Source organism: Vigna angularis, chromosome 3 (assembly GCF_016808095.1).
Source record: "Vigna angularis cultivar LongXiaoDou No.4 chromosome 3, ASM1680809v1, whole genome shotgun sequence".
NCBI lineage: Eukaryota > Viridiplantae > Streptophyta > Magnoliopsida > Fabales > Fabaceae > Vigna > Vigna angularis.
In genome coordinates this window covers 20,576,289-20,600,674 of record NC_068972.1, presented here as the reverse complement: position 1 = coordinate 20,600,674, position 24,386 = coordinate 20,576,289, and the positions used below count along the sequence as shown (strand labels likewise).

General features: G+C 32.9%; 1 protein-coding gene across 1 annotated transcript; it reads left to right on the top strand.

Moving 5' to 3' along the window:
* The first annotated feature begins 7,650 nt into the window (after positions 1–7,650).
* LOC128195772 (myosin-16-like) lies at positions 7,651–24,350 on the top strand. The gene is given in 19 exon segments (XM_052874383.1): positions 7,651–8,022; positions 9,231–9,359; positions 9,498–9,641; positions 9,819–9,964; positions 10,041–10,197; positions 19,110–19,168; positions 19,517–19,676; positions 19,760–19,903; positions 20,010–20,146; positions 20,227–20,373; positions 20,644–20,745; positions 21,469–21,526; positions 21,615–21,716; positions 23,078–23,115; positions 23,604–23,730; positions 23,812–23,921; positions 23,923–23,980; positions 24,077–24,162; positions 24,164–24,350. Coding segments are annotated over 19 exon segments (1,971 nt in total). The 5' UTR covers positions 7,651–8,019; the 3' UTR covers positions 24,228–24,350.
* The last annotated feature ends 36 nt before the right edge of the window (positions 24,351–24,386 follow it).

Below are 24,386 nucleotides of genomic sequence, written 5' to 3'. Positions count from 1 at the left end.
TAAATAATGTTGGTGAGAGAGTTATGAAGCAATATGCAGTACAATAAATAATTTATACCCGTCATCCCAAAGTAGTCTACATCAGTCCAGCCCACTCTAGTCCAGTCTAGATCAATCCAGCCAACAACAGTCCAACCCACACTAGGACAACCATCTATAGAGCAGCAAGATGATGAAGATCATTCTGATGATGACTATGTAGATTATTAGTCTTCTTTTATTATTGAACATAGTTGTTAGAACATTTGGATATTATTAGAACATTATGATTATGCTACATTACATTTGCTCATTTCTTTCAAACATATACATTATTGGTTTAGATTAACATATTATTTTATGTTTTATGTTTCATGTTTACTTTACAAATACAAGTTCTTATATTTGAACAATACAAGTGATGTTATATTGTTTACTCCATCAATGATTGGATGATTATGGGATGCATATTATGGAGGTCTGTCTGTATTTTGAAAATTTTATATAGGTCTGTCTGTGCTATGAACATCTTATGCAGGTTTGTGTAGTTAGACAACAAATACAAATTTAACTTAATTTAGTCTGGTCCATACCGACGACCTTTTCCTTCGCTAATTACAAACGGTTTTTTACCTTTGGTAACTATCGACAGTCTTTACTTTCGGTAATTACCGACAGTCATATCCTTCAGTAATTACTTACAGTCATATCCTTTGGTAATTATCGAAAAAAAGACCGTCGGTAATTATCGAAGGTCAAAGGCCGTCGATAATAGTTACCGACAAAGGGTTTACTGACAGATATTTAGCCGTCGATAACAATTACTGACATATATATGATCGTCGCTAATCCGTCGATAATTAGATATTATTGACGAATTTTGACTATTTTTGACGGATTATAGTCGTCAATAATGCTTTTATAAAGTAGTTGTTATTTAAGTATATAATATTTGTATTGTATATATCTTCCTAGTTAATTAAGTATTATTTATTTTTCAAAAATTTTGCTTTCATGATGATGGAGGATTTGTAAATACAATTTATAATATTATGTTTTTATCAAATTGATGTTTTAAATTAGTAAAGTGAATACTACTATATTAGAGTGTTATATAATATATTTATTTTACCTTATATTATAAAATAACACTTTAAAAAAAATAAAAAAAATATCAGTTTAATTAATATAGTGTTATTTTGCTTTTATTAATTATTTTAAAAATTAATTATTTAAAAGTAAAATCAAAAGTAAACGTTATTTACAAATTATTTAATCAATTTTTTTTCTAAAAATTTTAACAGTAAAAAATGAAAATCAGTCAAAATTCAGTAAGTTTTTTATCGCTTAAAAACTAAATTCTGAGCATAAATATTAGAAAAAAGAGGTGTATTTGGATAAAGGAGGTAGGGTTAAGTATACTTGGGAATTTTTTTCTACAAGTATATAATTCAGGAAAAAAAATCCAAATAACTTTTCCTATTTTGAGAATGAAAGAGAAAAGAATTTAATACGATATTAGTAAAAAAAAAAAAAATACTGAGATGCTCTATTGAATTAGTTATGCTGTATTTGCTTAACACTTTAGTTTTATCATTTTTTTTCATAAGACTTAAGAAATAATATTATTACTTTTCTAGTATGTATTAGAACAGTACATACTAAAATGCAAGTAGTAAAGGCAGGTATAAGCATTCAAATATTCACGATTACAAAAGCACTAAAATTTTAAACGAGTTATAATTTTATAATAATAAGATGATAAATTCTCTGCTCATGGCACTCCTATCCAAACCGTTGCTGACTGAAATAAACGATTTGGAAGGGAACACTTTCTAGATAGGTGCATGGTGTGTTTAGCGTCACAATTACTTAATAATTTTGATTTGTTCAATTCAATGCTATTGCATATTGTGATCTATGTGCTTTCATTATAATTTAATTATTATATACCCTTATTATAATTTGTACTTTATTTATTAGAGATTTTTATTATAACTTGTATTTATAAAGCTATAATTACAAACAATAACGAAATTTTCTTATAATTAAATGACGATCACATACGCAATAATATTATTAAATAGTTATTATAAATGGTCTCTTTGTAGTTTGAATTTTGAATCTTCAAAGTGTATGCTGAGTCAACCCAAAACTTTTCCTTCTTTTAAACCAGGCTAATGGAGACACGTATTACTCAGGTCAAGGCACAGCACCCGCGTGAATAACCCTATATATATACATGCATGTGATTCTGCATCCTCCACTTCATTCACATCACAATCTCTCATTTTCTCTGCTAATCACTTTCTGTTTCACCATTTACAAAACACACGATTCGATCTGCGAGAGAACCATATATTCATTAACATATATATACATGTCTTTGTCTTACAGTTGCAGAAGGATCCTCTTCATGGTTCTGCTTTTGATGTTGGTCTTTATGGTTGTGTCTCCTCAATTTGGAGAAGCTCTTAGGCCATTACAGGACCAACAACTGTTGCTCAAGCTTCAACGAGGTCCTCCTGTTGTATCAAGTCCAGATCCAGTTCATACGTGAAAACCTTGCATGCGTCCATGCACAACGTTAATATTCTAATTCTAAATATTCTACTTCTTTTAACGGTTACTAATACATGTAAACTTTTGTTTTTCTTTCTGGGTCTGCTCGCTTGGAACAGCCTTAGCAAAAGTGCTTTGGTTAATTTCCGACCAAATCAAATACTCAGTTTATTATATTTATTCAGTTGTCAGACACAAGTTGTAACACTCATTCTTTGAAATAAAACATTCTGCTTCTTCAATATTTATTCATCAGTCCCTTCTACATTCCGTACACTATTTATTTATTTTTAGTAGTATATAAACAAGAACAAATGCCTTTTACTGTATTTACTTTAATTGACAAGTGAAGGAATATTTTTTTATCATCAAAGCCAAACATGTTCGTGGTGTAGGGTTGTGGTGGGTATCTATACTGATATAATGTAAATAATATTTACGTAAAAAATATTATGAGAAACTTACATTGTGTAGAAATAAAGATTTTCAAGAATAAGATTTATAAATCATTACTAAAAATAAAAACCTTTTTTTATTTTTATTTAATACTAGATCGATGTTAAATTTATTTAAAGTTTAAGGTGAAGCCAAAGACCTGTTGTAAGAAGTGTTGATTTCACATTGATGATAACCAATACATCTCATATATAACATATATATATATATATATATATATATATATATATATATATATATATATATATATATATATATATATATATATATATATATAGTAGCTTGATGAACATAATATTAATCCATGAATTGTTGATGCACAAAAATTTGTGGAGTGTGTGTGAACATTTATGATATTAATTAAGAAGCGTTTTGAGACCCTTGACAACAAACCAAACTGTAGCCATCAAAGTTTGACTACCACTCCTCGTCACAAAGCAAGACCAAACGCAAGTTAGAGGAATATATAAAATAGAATTTGATATATAAAGAATAGAAAAAAAATTTGGAGAGAATATACGACAAAATTAATTATTGATACTTGATATAAGTGATTACAAAATTAGCTTCGCTTTAATTTAATATATATATATATATATATATATATATATATAATATAGTATATTTATAAACTGAACAAAAGCTAATAAATAACTTTTTATAAAATTAATCTAAATAATATTAATATGTCCATATTTCCTTCTGTCTATCATCAATTATGGTAGGAAAACAACTTCAGAAAATATTTGTTTTGTAGAATGGATGTTGTATGTAGCATAATAAATATATTAAAGAGTTTAGTTTAATAACATCTATTAATCATTTTTATTTTAGAACATTTCACAATATATTTATTGGAGAATATTACAATCATAACTAATTTTACCAGATATTATAATTATTATTTGAGATAAATATTATTTAATAATTGATCCATAAACTATGTTAATTTTATACGCCTAATATTCAATCTTATAAATAACAAGAACAAAAGTTTGAAAAATAGCTAAGCCAAGTTCTTAAAGTTTATATTTGACTCGTTTAAAAAAAATTAAGTCTAATTTTAAATTTGTATTCATTAATTTAACTAAATGAATAAGCTTAAATAAATAACTTTTTGGTAGGTAAATATATAATTTGGAATAAGAAAATTCGTTAAAACAAAGCTTTTAACAGGCTCATTATTTTAAATTATTTTTCGTTTAAAGTAATATATACAAATTTATCAAGTGAATTATATAGCTATTATGAAAATTATTATTGACCAAAACGTCTTCATTAAAAATTTATTACAATGTAACTATAAATTAATTAAATATAAATAAAATATTTTTTAGTTTTATAAATGGTAACTAGAAAACAAAATCTCCTAAGTGTAAGGAGGAAATAGTTAAATAACTTTACGTATAAGAATACTTATACGGATGATGCAAATTTGTGTGATATAATTTTTTAATATAAAGCTAATTATATGATTTAACTGATTTAAATGCTAGCTTATAATTACCTTCAGTGGCAATTACATATATTATTTATATAAAATTACATACGTCAATCTACATGGATAAGTAAACATGCAACAAGAAGTTTTAGACAGATGATTCAATATCGGTGGATTATTTATCATGCAAACAGAACATGACAAGGACTGTGTCCTTTTGACTTTTTTGTTTTAATAAGAAGAAAAAAGTTTAACTTTCAACGGAGAAATATTTATGCGTAATTTAATCGAAAACCATAATTAGTGCGTGATTAAGGGGGTTAAAAACTAGGTGGGAGTATTAAAACGGAAACATAAGTATTAGTGGTTGAGTTTCTAAGGCATTTTGACATATAAACCGAACCATTGTCTGTACTCGTTTTCATGTTGGTGACCAGGTTTAAATTTATTAGTATTCGAAGTTTGATTCGTTCAATTTTCAATTCAACCTTCTTCAACTTCAAACCCATGTATATTTGCCCAGTCAAGAAAAACGAGTCACGACGCATTCCCAATTGCAAAACTGAACATCCCTTACATATATATATATATATGCATGCAAATTCCTTCACCATCCTATCATCAATAATCTATCAGTCATATCAAAGAAAAACTTGTCTGAAACAAAGAGCATATTAAAGCTCGATTCTAAGAGGTGCATTGTTATATAAATTGAAGAGCATTGCTGTTTTTGTTTGACATGGCTAATTTCTCTAGGAGGAGGATACTTTTCATGGTTATAGTGATGGTGTTCATCATCACGGTTGCTTTTTCTGAAGGTGCAGCAAGTTCCAGGCCTTTGCACGATGAACATGATTCTGTGGAATTTGATAGTCTTCTGTTACAGTTCCTTCCACGTGGTCCTTTGAAGCCTTCAGCACCTGATCCAATTCGACCATAAGCCCAAAGTTGCAGCTTTTTGCCACATCGGAGAATAATAATATATATACACTATATATATATATATATATCAAAATATATTTTTCCCGTTATCTAATTCTGTCTTTAAATATTTTAATCACTGAGATCTTCTCAATTTAATAATAATAATAATAATAAACAAAAGACTCTTTTACTATCACACTGTTCTTCTCAATAAAAATGTTAAAAAATTCTTTTCTATTAACACGCTCTTTGTACTGCTTGAAATGTATTAAAAGTAATGAAACTTGAATACTTGAAATGTAATAAAAATGTTAAAAAATTCTTTTCTATTAATACTTCCACTATATCTTTTTAAATATCGATTTTTGGAAAATGTTTAGCTTCTGTTTATTTATTATTTGTAAATCTTAATATCATATTAATCATATTAAAATAATTGATACGTGTATTTATTAAGTAGATAGAGAGAAAAAGAAATGAATTAAAAATAATTGATACATTGTATTTCTTTGATTAGTGAAAAACAATCTTAGACGCAGATTATGCGGTTTTCTTTTCTAGCCTGTTGAAAAGGTGAATATGACTTGAAAAGGTAGGGTCTTCCATTTTCCATGTTCTTGACTTTTGACTAAATTGATGTCAAAGCATTAAATATTGAATGGGTCATATCTCATCACAAATTACGTTTTCGCATAAGGTTTTTATTTAAGATAAATGATCTAATAATATAATGAAAACCATAATACTTTCGTACATACAAATTTTTCATTTTGGATTACATTTTTTACTTTTTATTCTTCTTTTTCTTTAAATATAAAAATTATCTTTTTTATGACCATGCTGTTTTAGTTCTTAGTTTCACAATATGAAAACGATCCAACTTTTACCATTTCTTTGTTTGAAAATTACAAATTTAAGATATGAAATGTGCTAATTAGTGATGAAAAGTAGTTAATGCGTAAGAAGTCTTCGATCCATTTTGGAATTTTTTTAGAGATTGAGTAGTTTTCTCTTTATTAGTATGAAAATATGAATATTCAATATTTGATTAAATTTTAATTACGTTCTATATTTAATTATTTTTAATAGAACTTATGCTAATAATTCTTATTTTATAAAATATTTAAATTATTTTTATTTTCATCTGTTTAATTTTATTAACAAATAATAATATTATTATTGTTTCTGTTTTTCGTTTTAAATCTATCAATCAGTTTATACATTTTTTTAATCTTCCTTTTATTGGTTAATTCATTTTTTTAAGAAGAAAGTAAGCAGTTGATCAATAAATTAAAATAAAATGAAGAGGAAAAAATAAATTGATTCAGTTAATAAGTTAGAAATGAGATATATATATATAATTTTCATGACAAGAATAAATAGACAAATATTTTTAATATATAATATTTTCTTAAAATAAATTTAATTAAAATATCCAAAATTTATGAAATAATTAAAAGTTAACTAAACTAGTTCTTATTTTTATTTTATCATTCTAAATGTTTTTTATTTTACTATTTTAAATAAGTCCATATAAATTTTGTTGACAAATTCATATAAACAGCTTATTATATGAATAGGTGATATTCATTATTCGTTTTACTTCGTTCAATAGGTAAATTCTAATTGGCAATACATTATTTATTTTGCATATAATACTATCATGTTATATTAATAATGTTACATTGTAATTTGACATGTGAAACTATATCCAAATTTAACCGTTTTTTTTAAATTTAATTGTTTTTTAAAATTAAATAAATAAAAGTTACCTACAAAATAAATTAAAATTATTCAGAGTTAAGTGGTAAAAAAATTATATTTATTTTTGTAATAATAATTTTATTATTATTAAAAAAATAAACATAGGAATTTGTTTTCACTAAATTAAGAGACTAAACATATTTAATTCTTTAAAATATAATAATAAAATTATTTTATATTAATGAAGTGCACACGTACTACTTTTTCGTACTAATTTTTCCAATAAAAAAAATCATAATTGTAAAAATTAATATATATATATATATATATATTTTATAATTTTATTGTAAATAGCTTTTGTTTATTTTGTTGATAATATTTTATTATAAATAATTATTTAAGTTTAGAAAAATATTAAATTAAAAAAATTGAAGTTTAAAAAATTGATTAAATTTTAAAAAAGCCACTTAAGAATAAAATTGATAATTTATATTATTACGACGTAGAAAACTAATCCTAATAGAGATAGATATAATATAATTATGTAATATCCTATACACAAAAGTAAGATTAGAATTAAATTTATGCAAAGGTGACTTTCAAAGTTTCTCAAACGTGTATGGTTACCCGCGAAGTCCATGCGGCGAGGAGAGAAGAGGGAAGAGTGCGAGGCACAAGAATGTCCACAAGCATGGCGATTTTGCAGGGCCTTCAGACATTTCTGCTCTCACAAACCTTCATCACTATCACTTTTCCATTCGCGCTAGGCAAACTCCAAAGCAATTATTCTCTTCGCTTCTATTCTCATTCCGATCTCTCTTGCACGTTCAAAACCACAGCTCCCTCGCGTTCAACTTTGATCCATGATTTCTCTTCCACGCCGTTGGAAAATGTCCGCACGTGTTTTTCTTGGCCGGTGACACCTATTTGGCTGAGGTTCATATTCTCCGGAAATGGTACGGTTGTTGCTCATTTCGTTTTGAGCGATCGCTGTTTGCAGAATCGAATCCTTGTCAGTTTGGCTTGCAGTGTTCTATCCCATTGCTTCGTAATTACTTGATTTTTTAGAGATTTTACAATTCGTAAGACGTTGATAGGCATACTAAAGGAAGTTGCTGAAAACCTAGAAGATTAGAAGGTTAATAAATGCTGCTGAAGTTGGGAGAAGCAAAAGTTTTTGAAAGTGATATGTTTGATTGGACTTATATATAGTCATATTTTGAGGGAACCATCAATTTCATAACTGAAATTTTGTGCTCTCTTAGGAATGATGTTATATAAATAGTCCTCAGAGTATTGAATAACCATTAATTTAATTCTTGTCGATATATCTCATTAACTTCCAAGTACTGATTTTAAGGAGTTTTTAATACTTGAGGAACTATTTTGTATGATTTCTTCTTATACTTCAGGAATTATTTATGTAATGTGTTTACTTTAGGGACTATATAGGGAGAGTAATGCTCTAGGGTGGAAATTGTTAGTTTTCTTGTCATATTTTATATACTGCAATTCTGACTGAGACGCTCTTCCGTACTAAGATTGAGAAGAGGGTGCAATTTAGAGTCCCATGTACGCTGCGAAGACTATACATGGCTACAAAAAGTGTATGGTCGTGCTAATAAATTTTTTGATTAGGATTTCGGTCATAAGACAGGTTTTGTATGTATCTCAAGTCTCAATAACTTAGTGAGACTTGAAATGTTCTTCTTTCCCCCAAATAAATATGAATATTGTGATCCGAGCTAATAATCCATGCCAAGAGGCATGACTTTCAAAATCATGTTTTCCATTCATATTAAAAGCAGCGCATTAAGGTGGGATTGGCTCCCAAGACTGTGACCAAAATCTGTTATAATTCAAATATTGAATGTTGATTTTTTTAAAGTTTAAAACTAGTGCTATGTTTGTAATCTGAGACTGAACTTACAAAGTCAAATGACTTTTAGGAAATATCCTTCACCTATTCCAACATTCTTTGGATAAATAAATGAAAACTGAATGATTATGCAGCAGATAATGTTGTTTCTGTTATCAGCTGTTCCCTTTGAAAGACACTGAGTTCAGGCACATCAAATTGACTTTGTTTTATTCTGGCCATTTACTTTCATGTGTTGATCGTAATCAAGAACTTTCTAAATGCTATTGATTACAAATGATTCAGGGGATTCCGGAAAATATTGTTGTTGGTTCTCATGTTTGGGTTGGAGATCCAGAAGTAATTTGGATTGCTGGCCAGGTACTGAGTATCAATGGAGAAGATGCTGAAATTCAGATTAGTGATGAGAGGAAGGTAAACCGAGATGTTTAATAAGTCACATTCTTTCAATGTAGTGTTTCCAAATTTACTTCACATTTGAAATATTGCTGCCCACATGTGTGCTCATGTAATCTTGACCAATCATCTTCTATTCTGTTTCCATGTCACTAGGTTGTTTCCCATTTGTCAAAATTATATCCAAAGGATATCGATGCACCAGCTGATGGAGTTGATGACATGACCAAGCTTGCTTATTTGCATGAGCCAGCTGTGCTGCATAATTTGGAAACTAGATATGCGATGAATGAAATATATGTAAGATTACCCCCCACATTCAGTTTGAAATCATGGCAAAAAAAACTTAGATGCAAGGGAAATATGATACATGATGAATAATTTAAACCGCAGCTATATATTGACATCTCTTTTATAATAATTTAAACCACAGCTATATATTGACATCTCTTTTATACTAATTTTACATCGAGGCAGACTTATACCGGAAATATTCTCATTGCAATCAATCCCTTCCAAAGTCTTTCACATCTCTATGATACTAATGTGATGCAAAGATACAAGGGATCAATGGTTGGAGATTTGAGCCCACATGTTTTTGCTATTGCTGAAGCAGCATATAGGTGAATTTGCGCCTCATTTACTCTCAACCTTTTTTTTTAAATGGTATTCTTATTGCTGACTGGTTGTTTAAATTAGGGAAATGATGAATGAGGTGAAAAGCAATTCTATTCTTGTTAGTGGTGAGAGTGGTGCTGGTAAGACAGAAACCACCAAAATGCTTATGCAGTACCTGGCATATTTAGGTGGTCACACTGCATCAGAAGGCCGAACAGTTGAAAAACAAGTACTAGAGGTAAGAGGGTTATCTAACTCTGGATTATGGTTGCTATTATTTCTGCATATTTTGTTGTAATTTTTACTGAAACATATTTTTAAAGCTGTTCCGCATACTCTTTACCAACTATCTTACTCTCACCAGTCAATTTTGCATAGTTAAAAATTGTTAGCTAATGAATTATTGATTTTTATCTTTTACTAATATTAGTTATGGCTAATGTATAACTCACTGCTGTATCATTTGAGAAACATGGACAACATGATTATTTTTTAATAAATTTAACCTTTCATTTGCTGAGTTGAGATGAAAATGTGGGCGAGACTATGACAGAGAATCCATTTGAATAACATACACATTGAGAAGTAGTATTTATAGAATGAGTCACAAATACAGGAATGAGACACTGTCTATGTTCTGCTTTTAATACATGATTTTACCACAACATGTGCTTCTTGCTATTCCAAGAAATCAAAATTTTTCCAATAAAAAGGAAAAACCTAGAAATGGATCACTAGTTAATGGGAGAGCTAGATCAATGTAATAAATACCTCACAAGATGTGTATGGTTGTTGCCTTCACAAAAGAGGTCTTGGGCTTCCTTAAAATATTTCACTACTTATCAATGGGAGAGCTAGAAATTTCTCCAATAAAAGAATAACCTTGAAATGGATCACTTGTTAATGGGAGAGCTACACCAACAAGATGTGTATGATTGTTGCCTTGAAATAAGAGGTCTTGAGTCTTTCTTCAAATATTTCACAATACTTATCATTTCATCCCAGTGACTGTTGTGAGGATAATTGCTGAAGTGGCTTTTCACACTTATTGGAAATGAGATATCTAGATGAATCATTGTGAGGTAATTTAGTTTCCAAATTAATCTTTGATATGTTTTGGGTTAAATTGAGTTTCCTTGTCCTGATTAGGGATGATAAATGGTTGGGGTGGGTATGGGTAGAGCTTATCCGCTACCTGCCTCGTCTATAAAAGCCACTCCATTACTTGTCAAGTATATATGACAATCAAACATAAATATGGTAAATAGAAGATATTGTTAAAAAACAATATTAACAATATCTACCAATATCAAAAGTCTACGTTTCCCTAATGAACATAAAATCTAATATATCTAACACTTACTTCAACTGGTGCGTATGAATTGTATGTACCAAAAATACAATCAATTCTCAATCCCCTTAAATACTTAGTGAAAATATATGCTAACTGATCATTTGAGTTAACGAACTCAGTCTTGATGTCTCCAAATATAATCTTCTCTCAAATGAAATGACACTCAATCTTAATGTATTTGGTTCTTTCATGAAGACAAAATTGGAACTGATATGAAGAACTGCCTCATTATCACATAAATGTCATTTGAGTGACATTTTCAAATTGTAACTCTCTAAGCAATTGCTTAAGCCAAACAAGTTCATAAGTGGCTGAGGCCATATCTCTATATTTTGCCTCTATACTAGATCTTGCCACAACACTTTTTTTCTTGATCTTCCAAGAAATCAAGTTACCACCAATGGTGACACAATATCCGGAGGTAGATCTTCTATCGAAAGGAGATCCTGCCCAATCCGGATGATTATCTGTAAGGTAATTTAATTTCCCTACCAATCTTCTATATTGCTCAAGATCTGAAGTAGGTTCCCCTTGATTTGGTAAGAGTTTGGTATTTGGATCCATGGATGTGTTAACAAGTTTTGAATTCATCAAACCAGTTTTGTCCGAAATATCTAATGCATAATTCCTTTGAAATATAAAAATACCATCATTGGATTGTGCTACCTCAATACCCAAGAAGTATCTGAGTTTGCCAAGATCTTTGGTTTGAAAAGGATAGCAAAGGTGTTGTTTTATCTGGGTGATGCCATGGTGGTTGCTGCTTGTAAGAATAATGTCATTAACATATACTATCAAATAGACATATCTAGCATTTGAGTGACGGTAAAAGAATAAATGATCTGCCTTACTTCGAGTCGTACCAAATTGTTGAACAACGCTACTAAATTTGTCAAACCAGGCCCTAAGAGACTGTTTTAAGTCATATATAGATTTGCGAAGATTACATACCAATTCAGAAGACTCCCCCTGAGCAACAAATCTGAGAGGTTGCTCCATATAAATTTCTTCCTACAAATCTCCATTGAGAAAAACGTTTTTGACATCCAGTTGATAAAAAGGACATTGTTGAAGAGCCATGGCCAGAAATAAATGAACAAAAGCCATCTTTTCCACGGGAGGAAATGTATCTCCATAATCCAATCCAAAAATTTGTGTGTAGCCTTTGGCTACAAGTTGAGCTTTGAGGCAATCAATAGTACCATTAAGACTAACTTTGATAGCAAAAACGTACTTGCAACCAACAACAGATTTTCCAGATGGTAATGGGACGGGCAACCAAGTTCCACTATTCTAATGAGGATAAAGTTCATCTAGCATGGCCTGACGCCAATCAAGAGGGACTAAGGCATTATTGACAGATATAGGGATGAACATTGAAGAAATAGATGAAAGGCAACTATAAAAAGTTGAAGATAATCTATGGTAACTCAAAGCAATATAATGTGGAGAGGGATTACGAGTGGAACGTATACCTTTATGGAGAGCAATTGGGAGGTTAGACTTAGTTGTAGGAACTGAAGGAGACAAAATAGTTGGCACTTGAAGTGAGTCACTTGGTGGTTGTTGGGAACAATGTCTTCAACTGTAAACCTGAAGGGGTGGTGGAGGAGGAGAATCGGACGGTGGACTATGCATAAGAGGAGGATCATAGATAACATGAATATTAACAATAGTGGATGGAGACACATCAAAAGAAGATGAACCCTTAAAGTAAAACGAAAATTCATTGAAGGTTACATTTACAGAAACAAAATAACGGTTAAGAGAAGGAGAAAAACACTTGTATCATTTTTTAGATTGAGTAAATCCTAAAAACACACATTTGTGTGATCTAGGAGATAACTTATCAAGTTTAGGACCAAAATTTTGAACAAAACATGTAGACCCAAAAACTTCCATAGGCAAGGGATGGAGAGGTTCATGAGGAAATAAAATAGAATGAGGAATTTTGTTATCTAAAATCGAAGACGACATACGATTAATAAGATATCATACAATAAGAATAACATCACCCTAAAAATGTTGAGAAAGCTCACCATGAATCAATAAGAGGCCTATTCTTGCTCTCAACCACCCCATTTTGTTGAGGTATAAAAACATATGAAGTTTGATGGAGAATGCCATGAGAAGCCATAAATTGTTTGAAATAATTTGAATGATATTTACGGCCATTATCAGTTTGCAAAGTTTGAATAGAAATACCAAACTGAGTTTTAATTTCATTATAAAAAGTATGAAAGATATAAAATAAATCAGAACGATTTTTCATTAAAAATAACCAAGTACATATGGAATAATCATTAATAAAAGTGACAAAATATTGAAAACCTAAATTAAACTTAATACGACTAGGACCCTAAATGTCAGATTGCATAAAGGCAAAAGGGGATGAAACATGTTGTGAAACACTACTAGGAAAGGAACTATGACTATGTTTCCTTTGTGAAAATGGAATTATATTGAATGACTTGAATAACTTGAATATGTTTACACCCTTCTCCTTAATCCTATATTTATAGGATTAAGTGAATGGAAGACACCTCACACACACTCAGATACAACACATACACACTCAGCTCTAAACACAATAATCAATAATTCTAACACTCCCCCTCAAGCTGGAGCATACAGATTGTATGTACTAAGCTTGGAATAGATGAAATCAGTGTTGAACCAGATGATTTGTCTTCAAGAGTGTGAGGCAAACATAGATGGACTAACAGCAGCTTGTGAAACTTCAACTTCAAAAGTGGATGAAGGAAAGCAGTGGTGGACAATGACAAACTGCAAGGACTGATCTCCAATCAATGATGGATGAGTGATGGGATCAACAGTGGTAGCTGAAAGCTAAGAGCTACAAAACTGCAGGGACTACACTAAATCCTCATCAATGATGGCTGGGTGACGGGATCAACAGTAGTAGCTGAAATCTACAAAACTGCAAGGACTACACCCATATATATGTGACTTGCAGTGTCTTGGAAACGTACTCCCCCTTAGTGTGAACGGCGGAAATGTGGAATATCACAGTTGCTGGACCACTAAAACAAAACAAAATATTAAGCTACAATGCTGAAACAAAGGCATCAAAGATCCAAAGATATGTTGGAGGTCCAAAATTCTTTGTTGGACAACTCCCAAGTGGTGATACTTAGCAGTGTATCACAAGAAGATCGGGCTAAACTCTAGCCCAAGAAGAATTGACGCAGTTGCGTCTGTCTGAGGCGGTAGCGACTGCAGCGGCGGTTGACTACTATAAAACTGTAGGGACTAAATTACCATCACTGACTGATGGGGCCTGTAGTGGCTGGAAGCGACAAAACTACAGGGACTGCCATCACTAACTGACGAGGTGATGGGGGCCTACAGTGGTTGGAAGCATACGGTGCCTGGACAGTGGCAAATGGTGCGGACAGCGGCAAACGGTGCCGGACAGTGGCAAACGGCGCCTGGACAGTGGCAAACAGCGGCAAACAGCGGCAAACGGCGCGGACAGCGGCAGACGGCGTGGACAACGGCATCAGCAGCTGAGACGAAGCATAGAATCGCAGAAGCGAGAGGAAGGTCCGACGATGTGGAACGTGCGGCGAGATGAAGATGCTATGAAGACAGACGAAGATGGCAATAATGGCTGTTATGGAGGGTCAGAACAGAGAGAGGAAGCTTCGGCGAGACGACCGGCAGCGTCGCGGTTTGATGCCGACGCTGGGAAGGCGGCGCGTGACAAACACGTGCCCGAGATCTGACGGAGAAGAAGCGGCGCGTGACAGCTGGTGCGGAGGCTTCGGAGGACGGGACCACTAGGGTTGGGTTGCGCTTCTCAAGGCGAACCTAACCCTTGACTTCGCCGGAGCAAACGACGTTCGGCGGGCGGCGGCGACGGCGGACTGGCCGGAAAGAACCGCTGCGTGGCGGCGCGTGACTGAGAAGTGGCTCTCGAAACCGGCGTGGTTGGCCGTCGCTCGAAGAGACGGTCCAGATCCGCAGGTCACCCGTCGAAACTATGACGGTGGCCGGCGGTGGCGGCGGCAGCGGCGACGACGGTGGCCGGCCGCGGACAGAGGTTGGCAGCGGACAGTGGCTGGCGATGGTCAACGGCAGAGGTGACTGGCTGCACTGGTGCTGACTGTGGCACAGATTTAAGAAGAAATGAAAATGGACTGCCCACTGAAATTTTAGGGGCTGCCGGCGGTCGGCCGCCATGGCCGCCGACAGACAGCAGAGGCCACAAGAAGAGATCAGAGAACCTGCTCTGATACCATGTGAAAATGGAATTATATTGAATGACTTGAATAACTTGAATATGTTTACACCCTTCTCCTTAATCCTATATTTATAGGATTAAGTGAATGGAAGACACCTCACACACACTCAGATACAGCACATACACACTCAGCTCTAAACACAATAATCAATAATTCTAACATCCTTAATTGACACGACTTACACACTAGACTAGACAATTTGGTCAAGTTGGGAACCAACTGTTGCAATTTGGCCAGACTAGGATGACCTAACTTAGCATGAAGGAGAGATGGAGACTTCGTAACTGTGGCAACATGTGTAGAAGGGCAGAGATGATAAAGACAATGAGAATCACATTCGGTGCCAATCATCTGTCTCAAACTTCGGTCCTGTAAACAAACAAAAGTTTTGGTAAAGGAAATAACACAATAAAAAGAACGAATTAGACGAGTAATAGATAATGAGTTAAAAGGAGACCCAGGGACATAAAGAACATTATCAATGGATAAAAAAGGAAAAAGGTTAATAGTCCTGACACCATGAGCTAAAACCCTAGACCCATTAGCCATTGTAACAGAAGGTAAATTATTCGGAGAGGATAAAGAGGAAAACAAAGATTTGTTACCAGTAATGTGATATGTGGCTCCTGAGTTAAGAACCCAAGGACCAATAGATGAAGATAGAGTCAGACTAACTAAAGATGTACCTATGTGTGCAATAGAAGCAGTGGAACTAGAGGGCTGACGATCCTCATACCACTTAAGAAATTCATTGAAGAGAGCAGATTTATCGCCAATATTAGATGGAGGGGGAATCAGTTTTAGCAACAACAACAGAGCGAGTTGGATGACCATGTAATGCATAACACCTGTCAATCTTGTGGCCTAGCTTGCCACAATGGTCACACTTGTGGCGCCCTTTTCTTGGCTTGCGAGAGCAGTTGTGATCATCATGTTGAGATGCCAAAGCAGAAGAATCATTTGTAGAAACAAGTGTATCATTGATAGGTTTACTTGGCACACACAAAAGGGTGGAACAAGTAGAAGTAAAATTCGGTATAACAAGGAACCCAAAATTTGATCATGGACATGGGAATATTTATTAGCAAGTTTGTGTAAAGCCAATACCAAGAAGAACTTTGACTCTTGTTCTATTTCTTGTGGTGGAGTAGAGGCAAGAGGTCAAACCTAATTAAATTCATGAAAAAGAGCATGGTGTTACCAAAATAATCAGCCATAGATTATTGATTTCGTGGAGCAACAACATTGAAAAGATCGTGACAAACACCATATAGACGTTGAGTATCATTGGTATATAATAATTTGGCTTGTTCCAAAACTTTAGAGCATGTTCTGTTGGTGGGTTTAAGAGGGAATAAGAGGGACAAACAGTTATAAATGTCTGTGTGGTGGGTTTGTTGTGTGTCAGACTATTATAAAGTCTGTTTGGGGGGTTGTTTTCTTTAGTTTTTGGAGTTGTTTGATAGACAATGGGAAGGGAGAGATAGGTCCTCTCAAAAGACATGGTGTTGTCTGTGTTCTATATTCTAGTGCAGAGCAAGCTGTCTGGTCTATCTGCAAGATCATCCAAGAACCTGTCTTGGAATTCTTTGAGGAAATAATAAATTTTGGGTACCTATCACCGTGTTTCTCGTTGAGCGGCCTCTCGCTAAGCGACTTGGACATGTCGCTAGGCGGACATGCATGGCCTTGATGGGTGATTTTGAGCTTGCATAATCCTTGTTGATAGATCTTGACTTCCTTATTGACCTTTGTTTAGTTCTTTTCCTTTTTGATGGGTCCATTGGTTGGACCCAAGTCATCAAAATGTTCATGCGCATTATCACTTTGGAAAATGCAAGTTCGAACTTAAAATTGATTTTTTATCTCTTGATAAAAGATTGGATTATGGAAAACAACTAGAATTGATTTTTTGTTAAAATCAACAAAGTGCATTGATAATAATGATCAATACAGGGGAATTGACATAATTAATGTAACGTAGACAATTTGGAAAGAATTAGTGCTTCTTGTTGTAACTTGGCAAGACTAGGATGATCTAGCTAAGTGTGGATGAAAACAAAAGAATCCACCAACTAACCAACGTGGGTAGAGGTCTAAGTTAATAAAGTTCATGTGATTGACATCTGGAGCCAATTATCCAGCCAAACTCGGATCCTATAGGGCAACAAAATCTTTAATAAAAAATGAAATAATCAATAAAAGAGTTAAATGACTCATTGATAGTAAAATTCAATTGTGACTGTAGAATATTGAGGAAATTATCAACCAAACAAGATGGTACGAGATGGAGAGTACCAAATTAAATGAAATGTTTGAGACCAATCAGCAAAAGGAATAAAGGGTAAATTACTTAAACTAGAAAAAAAATGGAGAAAAAGGATTTACTGAATGTGATATGATCAATAACACTAGAATTAAGGACCTAAGGACCAAGAGATGTGGATGTGGACTTAGACACCAGTAGAGGGATTACTTGTGTGCACAACACAAGTAGTAGAACTGGATGTCTCATGTTCCTTGTATTATTTGAGGAAGTTTGTGAAGATGGAAGGGTTGCCTAATTGTCACAGTCTGCATATCAGCTATGGATCACCAAGGAGGGAGAGAGAGGAAGCAAAAAGGGCTGGGCAGGTAATAGGCGGCTTTCCAGGGCAGTTGAGTAACCCCAACATGTATGTATGTGTGCTGGCTGAAGGCATGGCCAGTGAGTAGCCATGAGTAGTGAAGTTGTAACTGAGAGAGAAAACGGAGCTTCTAGGAGGGGTGCATTAGAGCACATGCTGTTTTTAAGTTCAAAGTTGCAAATCTGTGATTATTTCTCATAGTCAACATGGTGATTGTCTTGTGCGAAAATTGCTTGCCAGAAAAATTTCTGGAAAACAGTAGTAGCAGTTGGCATGAAACATGGTGAAAAAAAGGAGGCCCAGAGGGGGAAAGGAAACTAGAAAAGTACATGGTTTTCCAAAATTTTTGGCACTGATATATAATGGGATCAGTAGGTAGACATATGTTAGGGTTTTCTTGTTAGGCCCTATATACCATGTTGAGATGAAATATGTAAAAAGCAATTGGAGAGAATCTGTGTATAACTAACACCCTTAGAACAAGTCACAAATACAAGTATCATTATTTCCTCATTTCTGTCTTTGCATAGAAACATAGCTACCTTATTTTCATTGATTATGACGAGTTTCAGAAGGATCTAACCAATCAGGACATTCTTCAATATACTTATTGTAGCAACCTAACAAGCAGTTGATCAAGGAAAAAAATTTAATTAGATTAATTTCATGTGAGAGAGTCTGCTGAAATAGACTCAATATTTTCTATTGATATCAGGATCTTGGTTGTGATAAGATCATGTAGTAAACTAGTCCAACCAAATTCCAGTCTTTTCTCCTGTTTTTCTAATATTTTGTAATCTTCTTTGTATTCTTCTTGGTGAGTCAAGTAGTTCTTATTTCATGTCTTATTTCTGAGTTATGTTGAACTCATCAATCTATTTTTTAAATTGTAATGATGCAGTCAAATCCAGTTCTTGAAGCATTTGGTAATGCAAAAACTGTTAGAAATGACAATTCCAGGTAAGAGATTTCTGGTTATGTTTCTATTATGCTTGGTTTTTTATATTACATTATGTACGTGATAAACAAATCCTTTTTATGCTACACTTTTTCAGCTATATGCTTGATTTTGTGAATTATTTCTAGTATATAGTTTATATTCATATCATGGGTGCAGGTTTTTGAATAATTGACTCAATTTTTCTTCATCTTTTGACTATATCATCATTTACATGCTCAATGCTTTTTAGTTTGTTACTAATTTAATACGAGGTATTGGGCATCATAAAGGTTGTTTCTCATTTATGAATTAGTGATTTCAATAATTAGTAGCAGTTTCATACTTCTGTTTCTTTTATTTTCTTGCAGCCGTTTTGGAAAATTTGTTGAGATCCAATTTGATAAGTTTGGACGAATATCTGGTGCAGCCATTAGAACTTATCTGCTTGAGAAATCTCGTGTTTGCCAAATCTCAGATCCTGAGCGTAACTATCACTGTTTTTACCTTCTCTGCGCTTCTCCTCCAGAGGTAAGCAATTCAAAGCTTCATCTTCTATTCACTATTCTTCATGTCATTTTATTGGCAGCATCCTGATTTCATTTAGGGAAAAGGAGAAATATAAGTTGGGAGATCCTAAATCATTTCACTACCTTAACCAATCCAATTGCTACGAATTAGTTGGTGTTAATGCTGCTCAAGAATATCTTAGCACCAAGAGAGCCATGGATATTGTGGGAATCAGTCAGGACGAGCAGGTATCACTAAAACATTTGTTAGTGTTTCTAATAATTCATTTAGCTGTCTTTCAAACAAAACTTCTATGAAAACTTAGTTACATGTTTCCTCACTTCCTCCTCTCAGGATGCTATTTTCAGAGTTGTAGCTGGTATTCTTCATCTTGGAAATATTAACTTTTCAAAATCAGAAGAAACTGATTTTGCAGTTCTAGAAGAAGAAGAATCCAAGTTTCATCTACAAACAACAGCAGAACTTCTTATGTATTGCTGAATTTTTACTGTTATCCTTTCCAAAATCTTGTATAGATATTATTTATCAATTGAATTTATTCATATTCCAGGTGTGATGTGCATGCTTTGGAAGATGCACTGTGTAAGCGTATGATGGTTACTCCAGAAGAAATCATCAAAAGAAGTCTTGACCCTCTGGGTGCCACAGTTAGCCGGGATGGTTTAGCCAAAACCATATATTCTCGTTTATTTGACTGGTAATGTGATTTTTCATATATATATATATGTATGTATATACACATATACATGTATATAAATATATATATATATATATATATGTACATGTATATAAACATATATATATATATATATACACATATACATATATATGTTTATATACATGTATATATATATATGTGTGTGTGTGTGTGTATGTATCTATATGTCTATGTGCATATATAACATTTATTTTTTATTTTTCTGTAGAAGGAATATCAAATACAATTATTTGTTTTTGTCATGTCCAGGTTAGTTCAAAAAATTAATATCTCCATTGGGCAGGATCCTAGCTCAAAGTGTCTCATTGGTGTTCTTGACATATATGGCTTTGAAAGCTTCCAAACAAATAGGTGAGAATATATTTTCTTAATGCAATGTTGTTATTGTATGATAGGATGGGCTCTAGGCCCAAATCTAATTGGTCGAAGGATTTATATTAGATAGGGTTAAATTAGTTTATTTCACATTTCATTATTTTCTATTTTCTTTTTATTTCATAATGTTAGACGATGACACTTACAGGGCTGTTATCAAATTACTTGGTAGTTTTAGGCTATTTAAGGTAATTGTTATTGTGTTAAGGATATGAAGAAATGAATGATATTAGTATTATTTCCTTTTTTAGCTTCTTTATTCTCTAGTTTAGGTTATTTATTACAGTAGCTCTAGATTTATTTTGTAGTCATTGTATGCTTGCATACTCTAATTTAGGAAGACACAAACAGACATATTCACAAAAGAAGGTCTCATACAGCCACATCCATGTTAGTTAAATATATATATAATTGAAACCAAGAAACCTAAATACACTGTAGAAGAGAATAAATTGACTATAGGGTAGAAGATGAGAGAGTACACTTATTAATATCTAGCTAGCTTCTAACTCAACAGTCCGTTACAGAGATGTTAGTTGACTACCTGACTAACTACTTAGCAACATAACGTAAAATACAACAGAATAGTAATTTTATATTGAGTTGGAGAAGACATATTTGCAAGCAAGCTCTCCCTTTCATTTTGGTGTGGTAGTAAATAAGATAAATCCATGCTGATATGTAGTTCCCTCATTGTAGCTTTGAGCAGTTTTGTATAAATTTCACAAATGAAAAGCTACAGCAACACTTCAACCAGGTATGAGGTTAGTTTTTCATATATTTTACAATTCCCACTGTGAGACTTTTCTCTCAACATTCAATCTGATGCCAATGATGCGCTGCAGCATGTGTTTAAGATGGAGCAGGAGGAATATACAAAAGAAGGGATTGACTGGAGCTACTTAGAATTTGTAGATAATCAAGATGTACTGGATCTCATTGAAAAGGTTTCTACCAACTTTTAGTCTGTGCTTTAGTATTTATTAAAGGATCTTCTTAAATCATACTTTATAGGTTTTTATTTTAGTTATATTTTTGAAATTCAGAGGCTAACAATTACTGACCCACATTTCTAATCTGAGGACCATTAACTGTGAAATTTAATACCATGGTTTGCTGCTATATGTGAACATAGTTTCAACACTGCCTACCTTAAGGGTGTCAAATTTCATGAAAGCTTAAACTTAGATAGAGGGCTGGAGGCCCACAAATGGATTTTATGTCTGAAACACACCTTATATAGGTTTGGTGTGTAGAGAACTACTTATGCCTATTTTGCTTTTTGCTTGAATTTAACTTGATCAGGATGCACAGGCACACCAAGGATTGAACTCTTCTTTACCACTTGGTCACAAACTTTTGAGACGTTTAAGAATAAAATATCCTACATACTTTGTTTTCACAGGCTCAACAATTGTTTCTATAACTCTGACAAAAGCATCTCAACAGTCAATGTTTAGAGAAATTGAGGGGAATTTCTGGACATTGTGTTTCTGCATGCGGGGCTTTTTATGACGTGTTGTTTTATTTGTTAAGGATTGGTTATCTTCATTTTTATCTATATGTTTCGTTAAACAGTTGTATCACTGTAGAAAAATAAAGAAAACTATTGTTGCAACCGTTGTATTTGTAAAATCTAATAAACTTTGATAATTGGTATACAATGTATACTTTATTCTTACCGCCATAGTTTGATGTAGATTACTTAAGTATCCCACATTTTTCATAAAGACTAGGTTTTCTGATAGATTATGCTTTGCAAAGGCCTCTGTGTTTGGTTAGACATGTGTCATCAACTGCCATTACTAGGTCTAAATTATCTTGAGTGCAAGGTTGTTTACATGAATAATAATTCTGGCATAATCAATCCTATGATAATTTCTTATTGTAAAAGAGAAACTATTGAAGTTGAAGTTTCTGGTACATAATTTACCTAACGTGCTTCTGCTAGGCTCAGATGCCTGGCAGTTGGCTGGGTTTACAATTGGTGGTGTGTATTTGTTGTCTTGTGTTAGACCTGTACACATTATTCATTGCCAATGGACCACATATGCCTCTATTCTAGCAAAGGAAGCCTTTAGGCAGTTATCAATATTCATAGTTTTGGAACGATTCCAGGATTATCATCTACTAATCATTCTGTGGTTAAGATAAGTTTTATTAATAGCTTCTCACAACATGCTTTTGCTATGTGCTGGATTCTGTTTTGAAATATTTCTGGAATATTTGTTTCAGAATTTGCTAAGATAGTATCCTCTGAATCTACTTTCAGAATGGCATCACTGATATCTATAATTCTCTTTTTCAGAAACCTGGTGGAATTATTGCTCTGCTTGATGAAGCTTGGTATGAAGAAATTTCTTAATTTTCTATTGTTTATGCCTTTATATTTGAATAAGAGAGAAAAATAGAGAAATGGAAGGCATTCTTTCCTCACAAGAAAAGATTTTACACAATGTAGAACTTTCCCAATGGCATATTAAGTACCATAACTGTGTCAAGCGTTATTTCTTTGAATTGATTGTTACTGTTTTAGTAAATGGCAGCATAAGTTTTCTGCATGTAATATGTGATGCATCGTATTTGGCACTATAAGGATTTGAAAGTCATTCTTACAAATTTGAAGTGAAAGAATGAGCAAGTTTTGGTCTCTTTACCAATAACTTCTCCAAGGAAAAATGTACACTAACTTGTGAATGTTTCCTGATAATTTGTCCTTGAGAAGTTCATGGATTATATTTCAAAATTGTTCATACGCAGCATACGAAGTTGTTACAATTTTGATTTTTTTAATAACTAGTACCCTTATTGGCATGTTCATTGTCTGCTTGCAGTATGTTTCCTAAGTCAACTCATGAAACATTTTCACAGAAGCTTTATCAGACATTCAAAGATCACAAACGCTTCATTAAGCCAAAATTGACACGTTCAGACTTCACTGTTTGTCATTATGCAGGAGATGTGAGTTTGATTTTTCAACATTGCTATGAAATTTTTTCCCGAGTTTCTGCTAAAACTTATTATTTAGCCACTTCTTTTCAGGTTCAGTATCAATCTGAGCACTTTTTAGACAAAAACAAAGACTATGTTGTTCCTGAACATCAAGAGATGCTAAGTGCTTCCAAATGTTCATTTGTATCAGGTCTTTTCCCCCATTTCTGAGGAGTCAGCCAAATCTTCTAAGTTTTCTTCCATTGGTTCTCGTTTCAAGGTTTATAAAATATGGTTCTTTATATTGTCAGTATCTGATAGGCCTTACCTCAATCCAAAGGCCAGAAGGTTAATACTCTTGTACTTATTTGTACAGCTACAATTACAACAATTGATGGATACACTCAATCTGACAGAGCCACACTATATTAGATGCGTGAAGCCAAATACACAACTAAAACCTTTTATTTGAACATATGAACGTCATCCAACAATTACGATCTGGTGTAAGTCTAATTAAGAATTAAGTTCTGCCATATTTTCTGAGTAGAACTGTTGACACTTCCATTGCCTGATACAATCTTACTAGCTACTACTTTCCTATTCTCTTTCAAGTAAATACTGGATTTATTCGGTCAATCCTTAATTAATTACTCTCCTATCTGTTTATTCATATTGAATAGGGG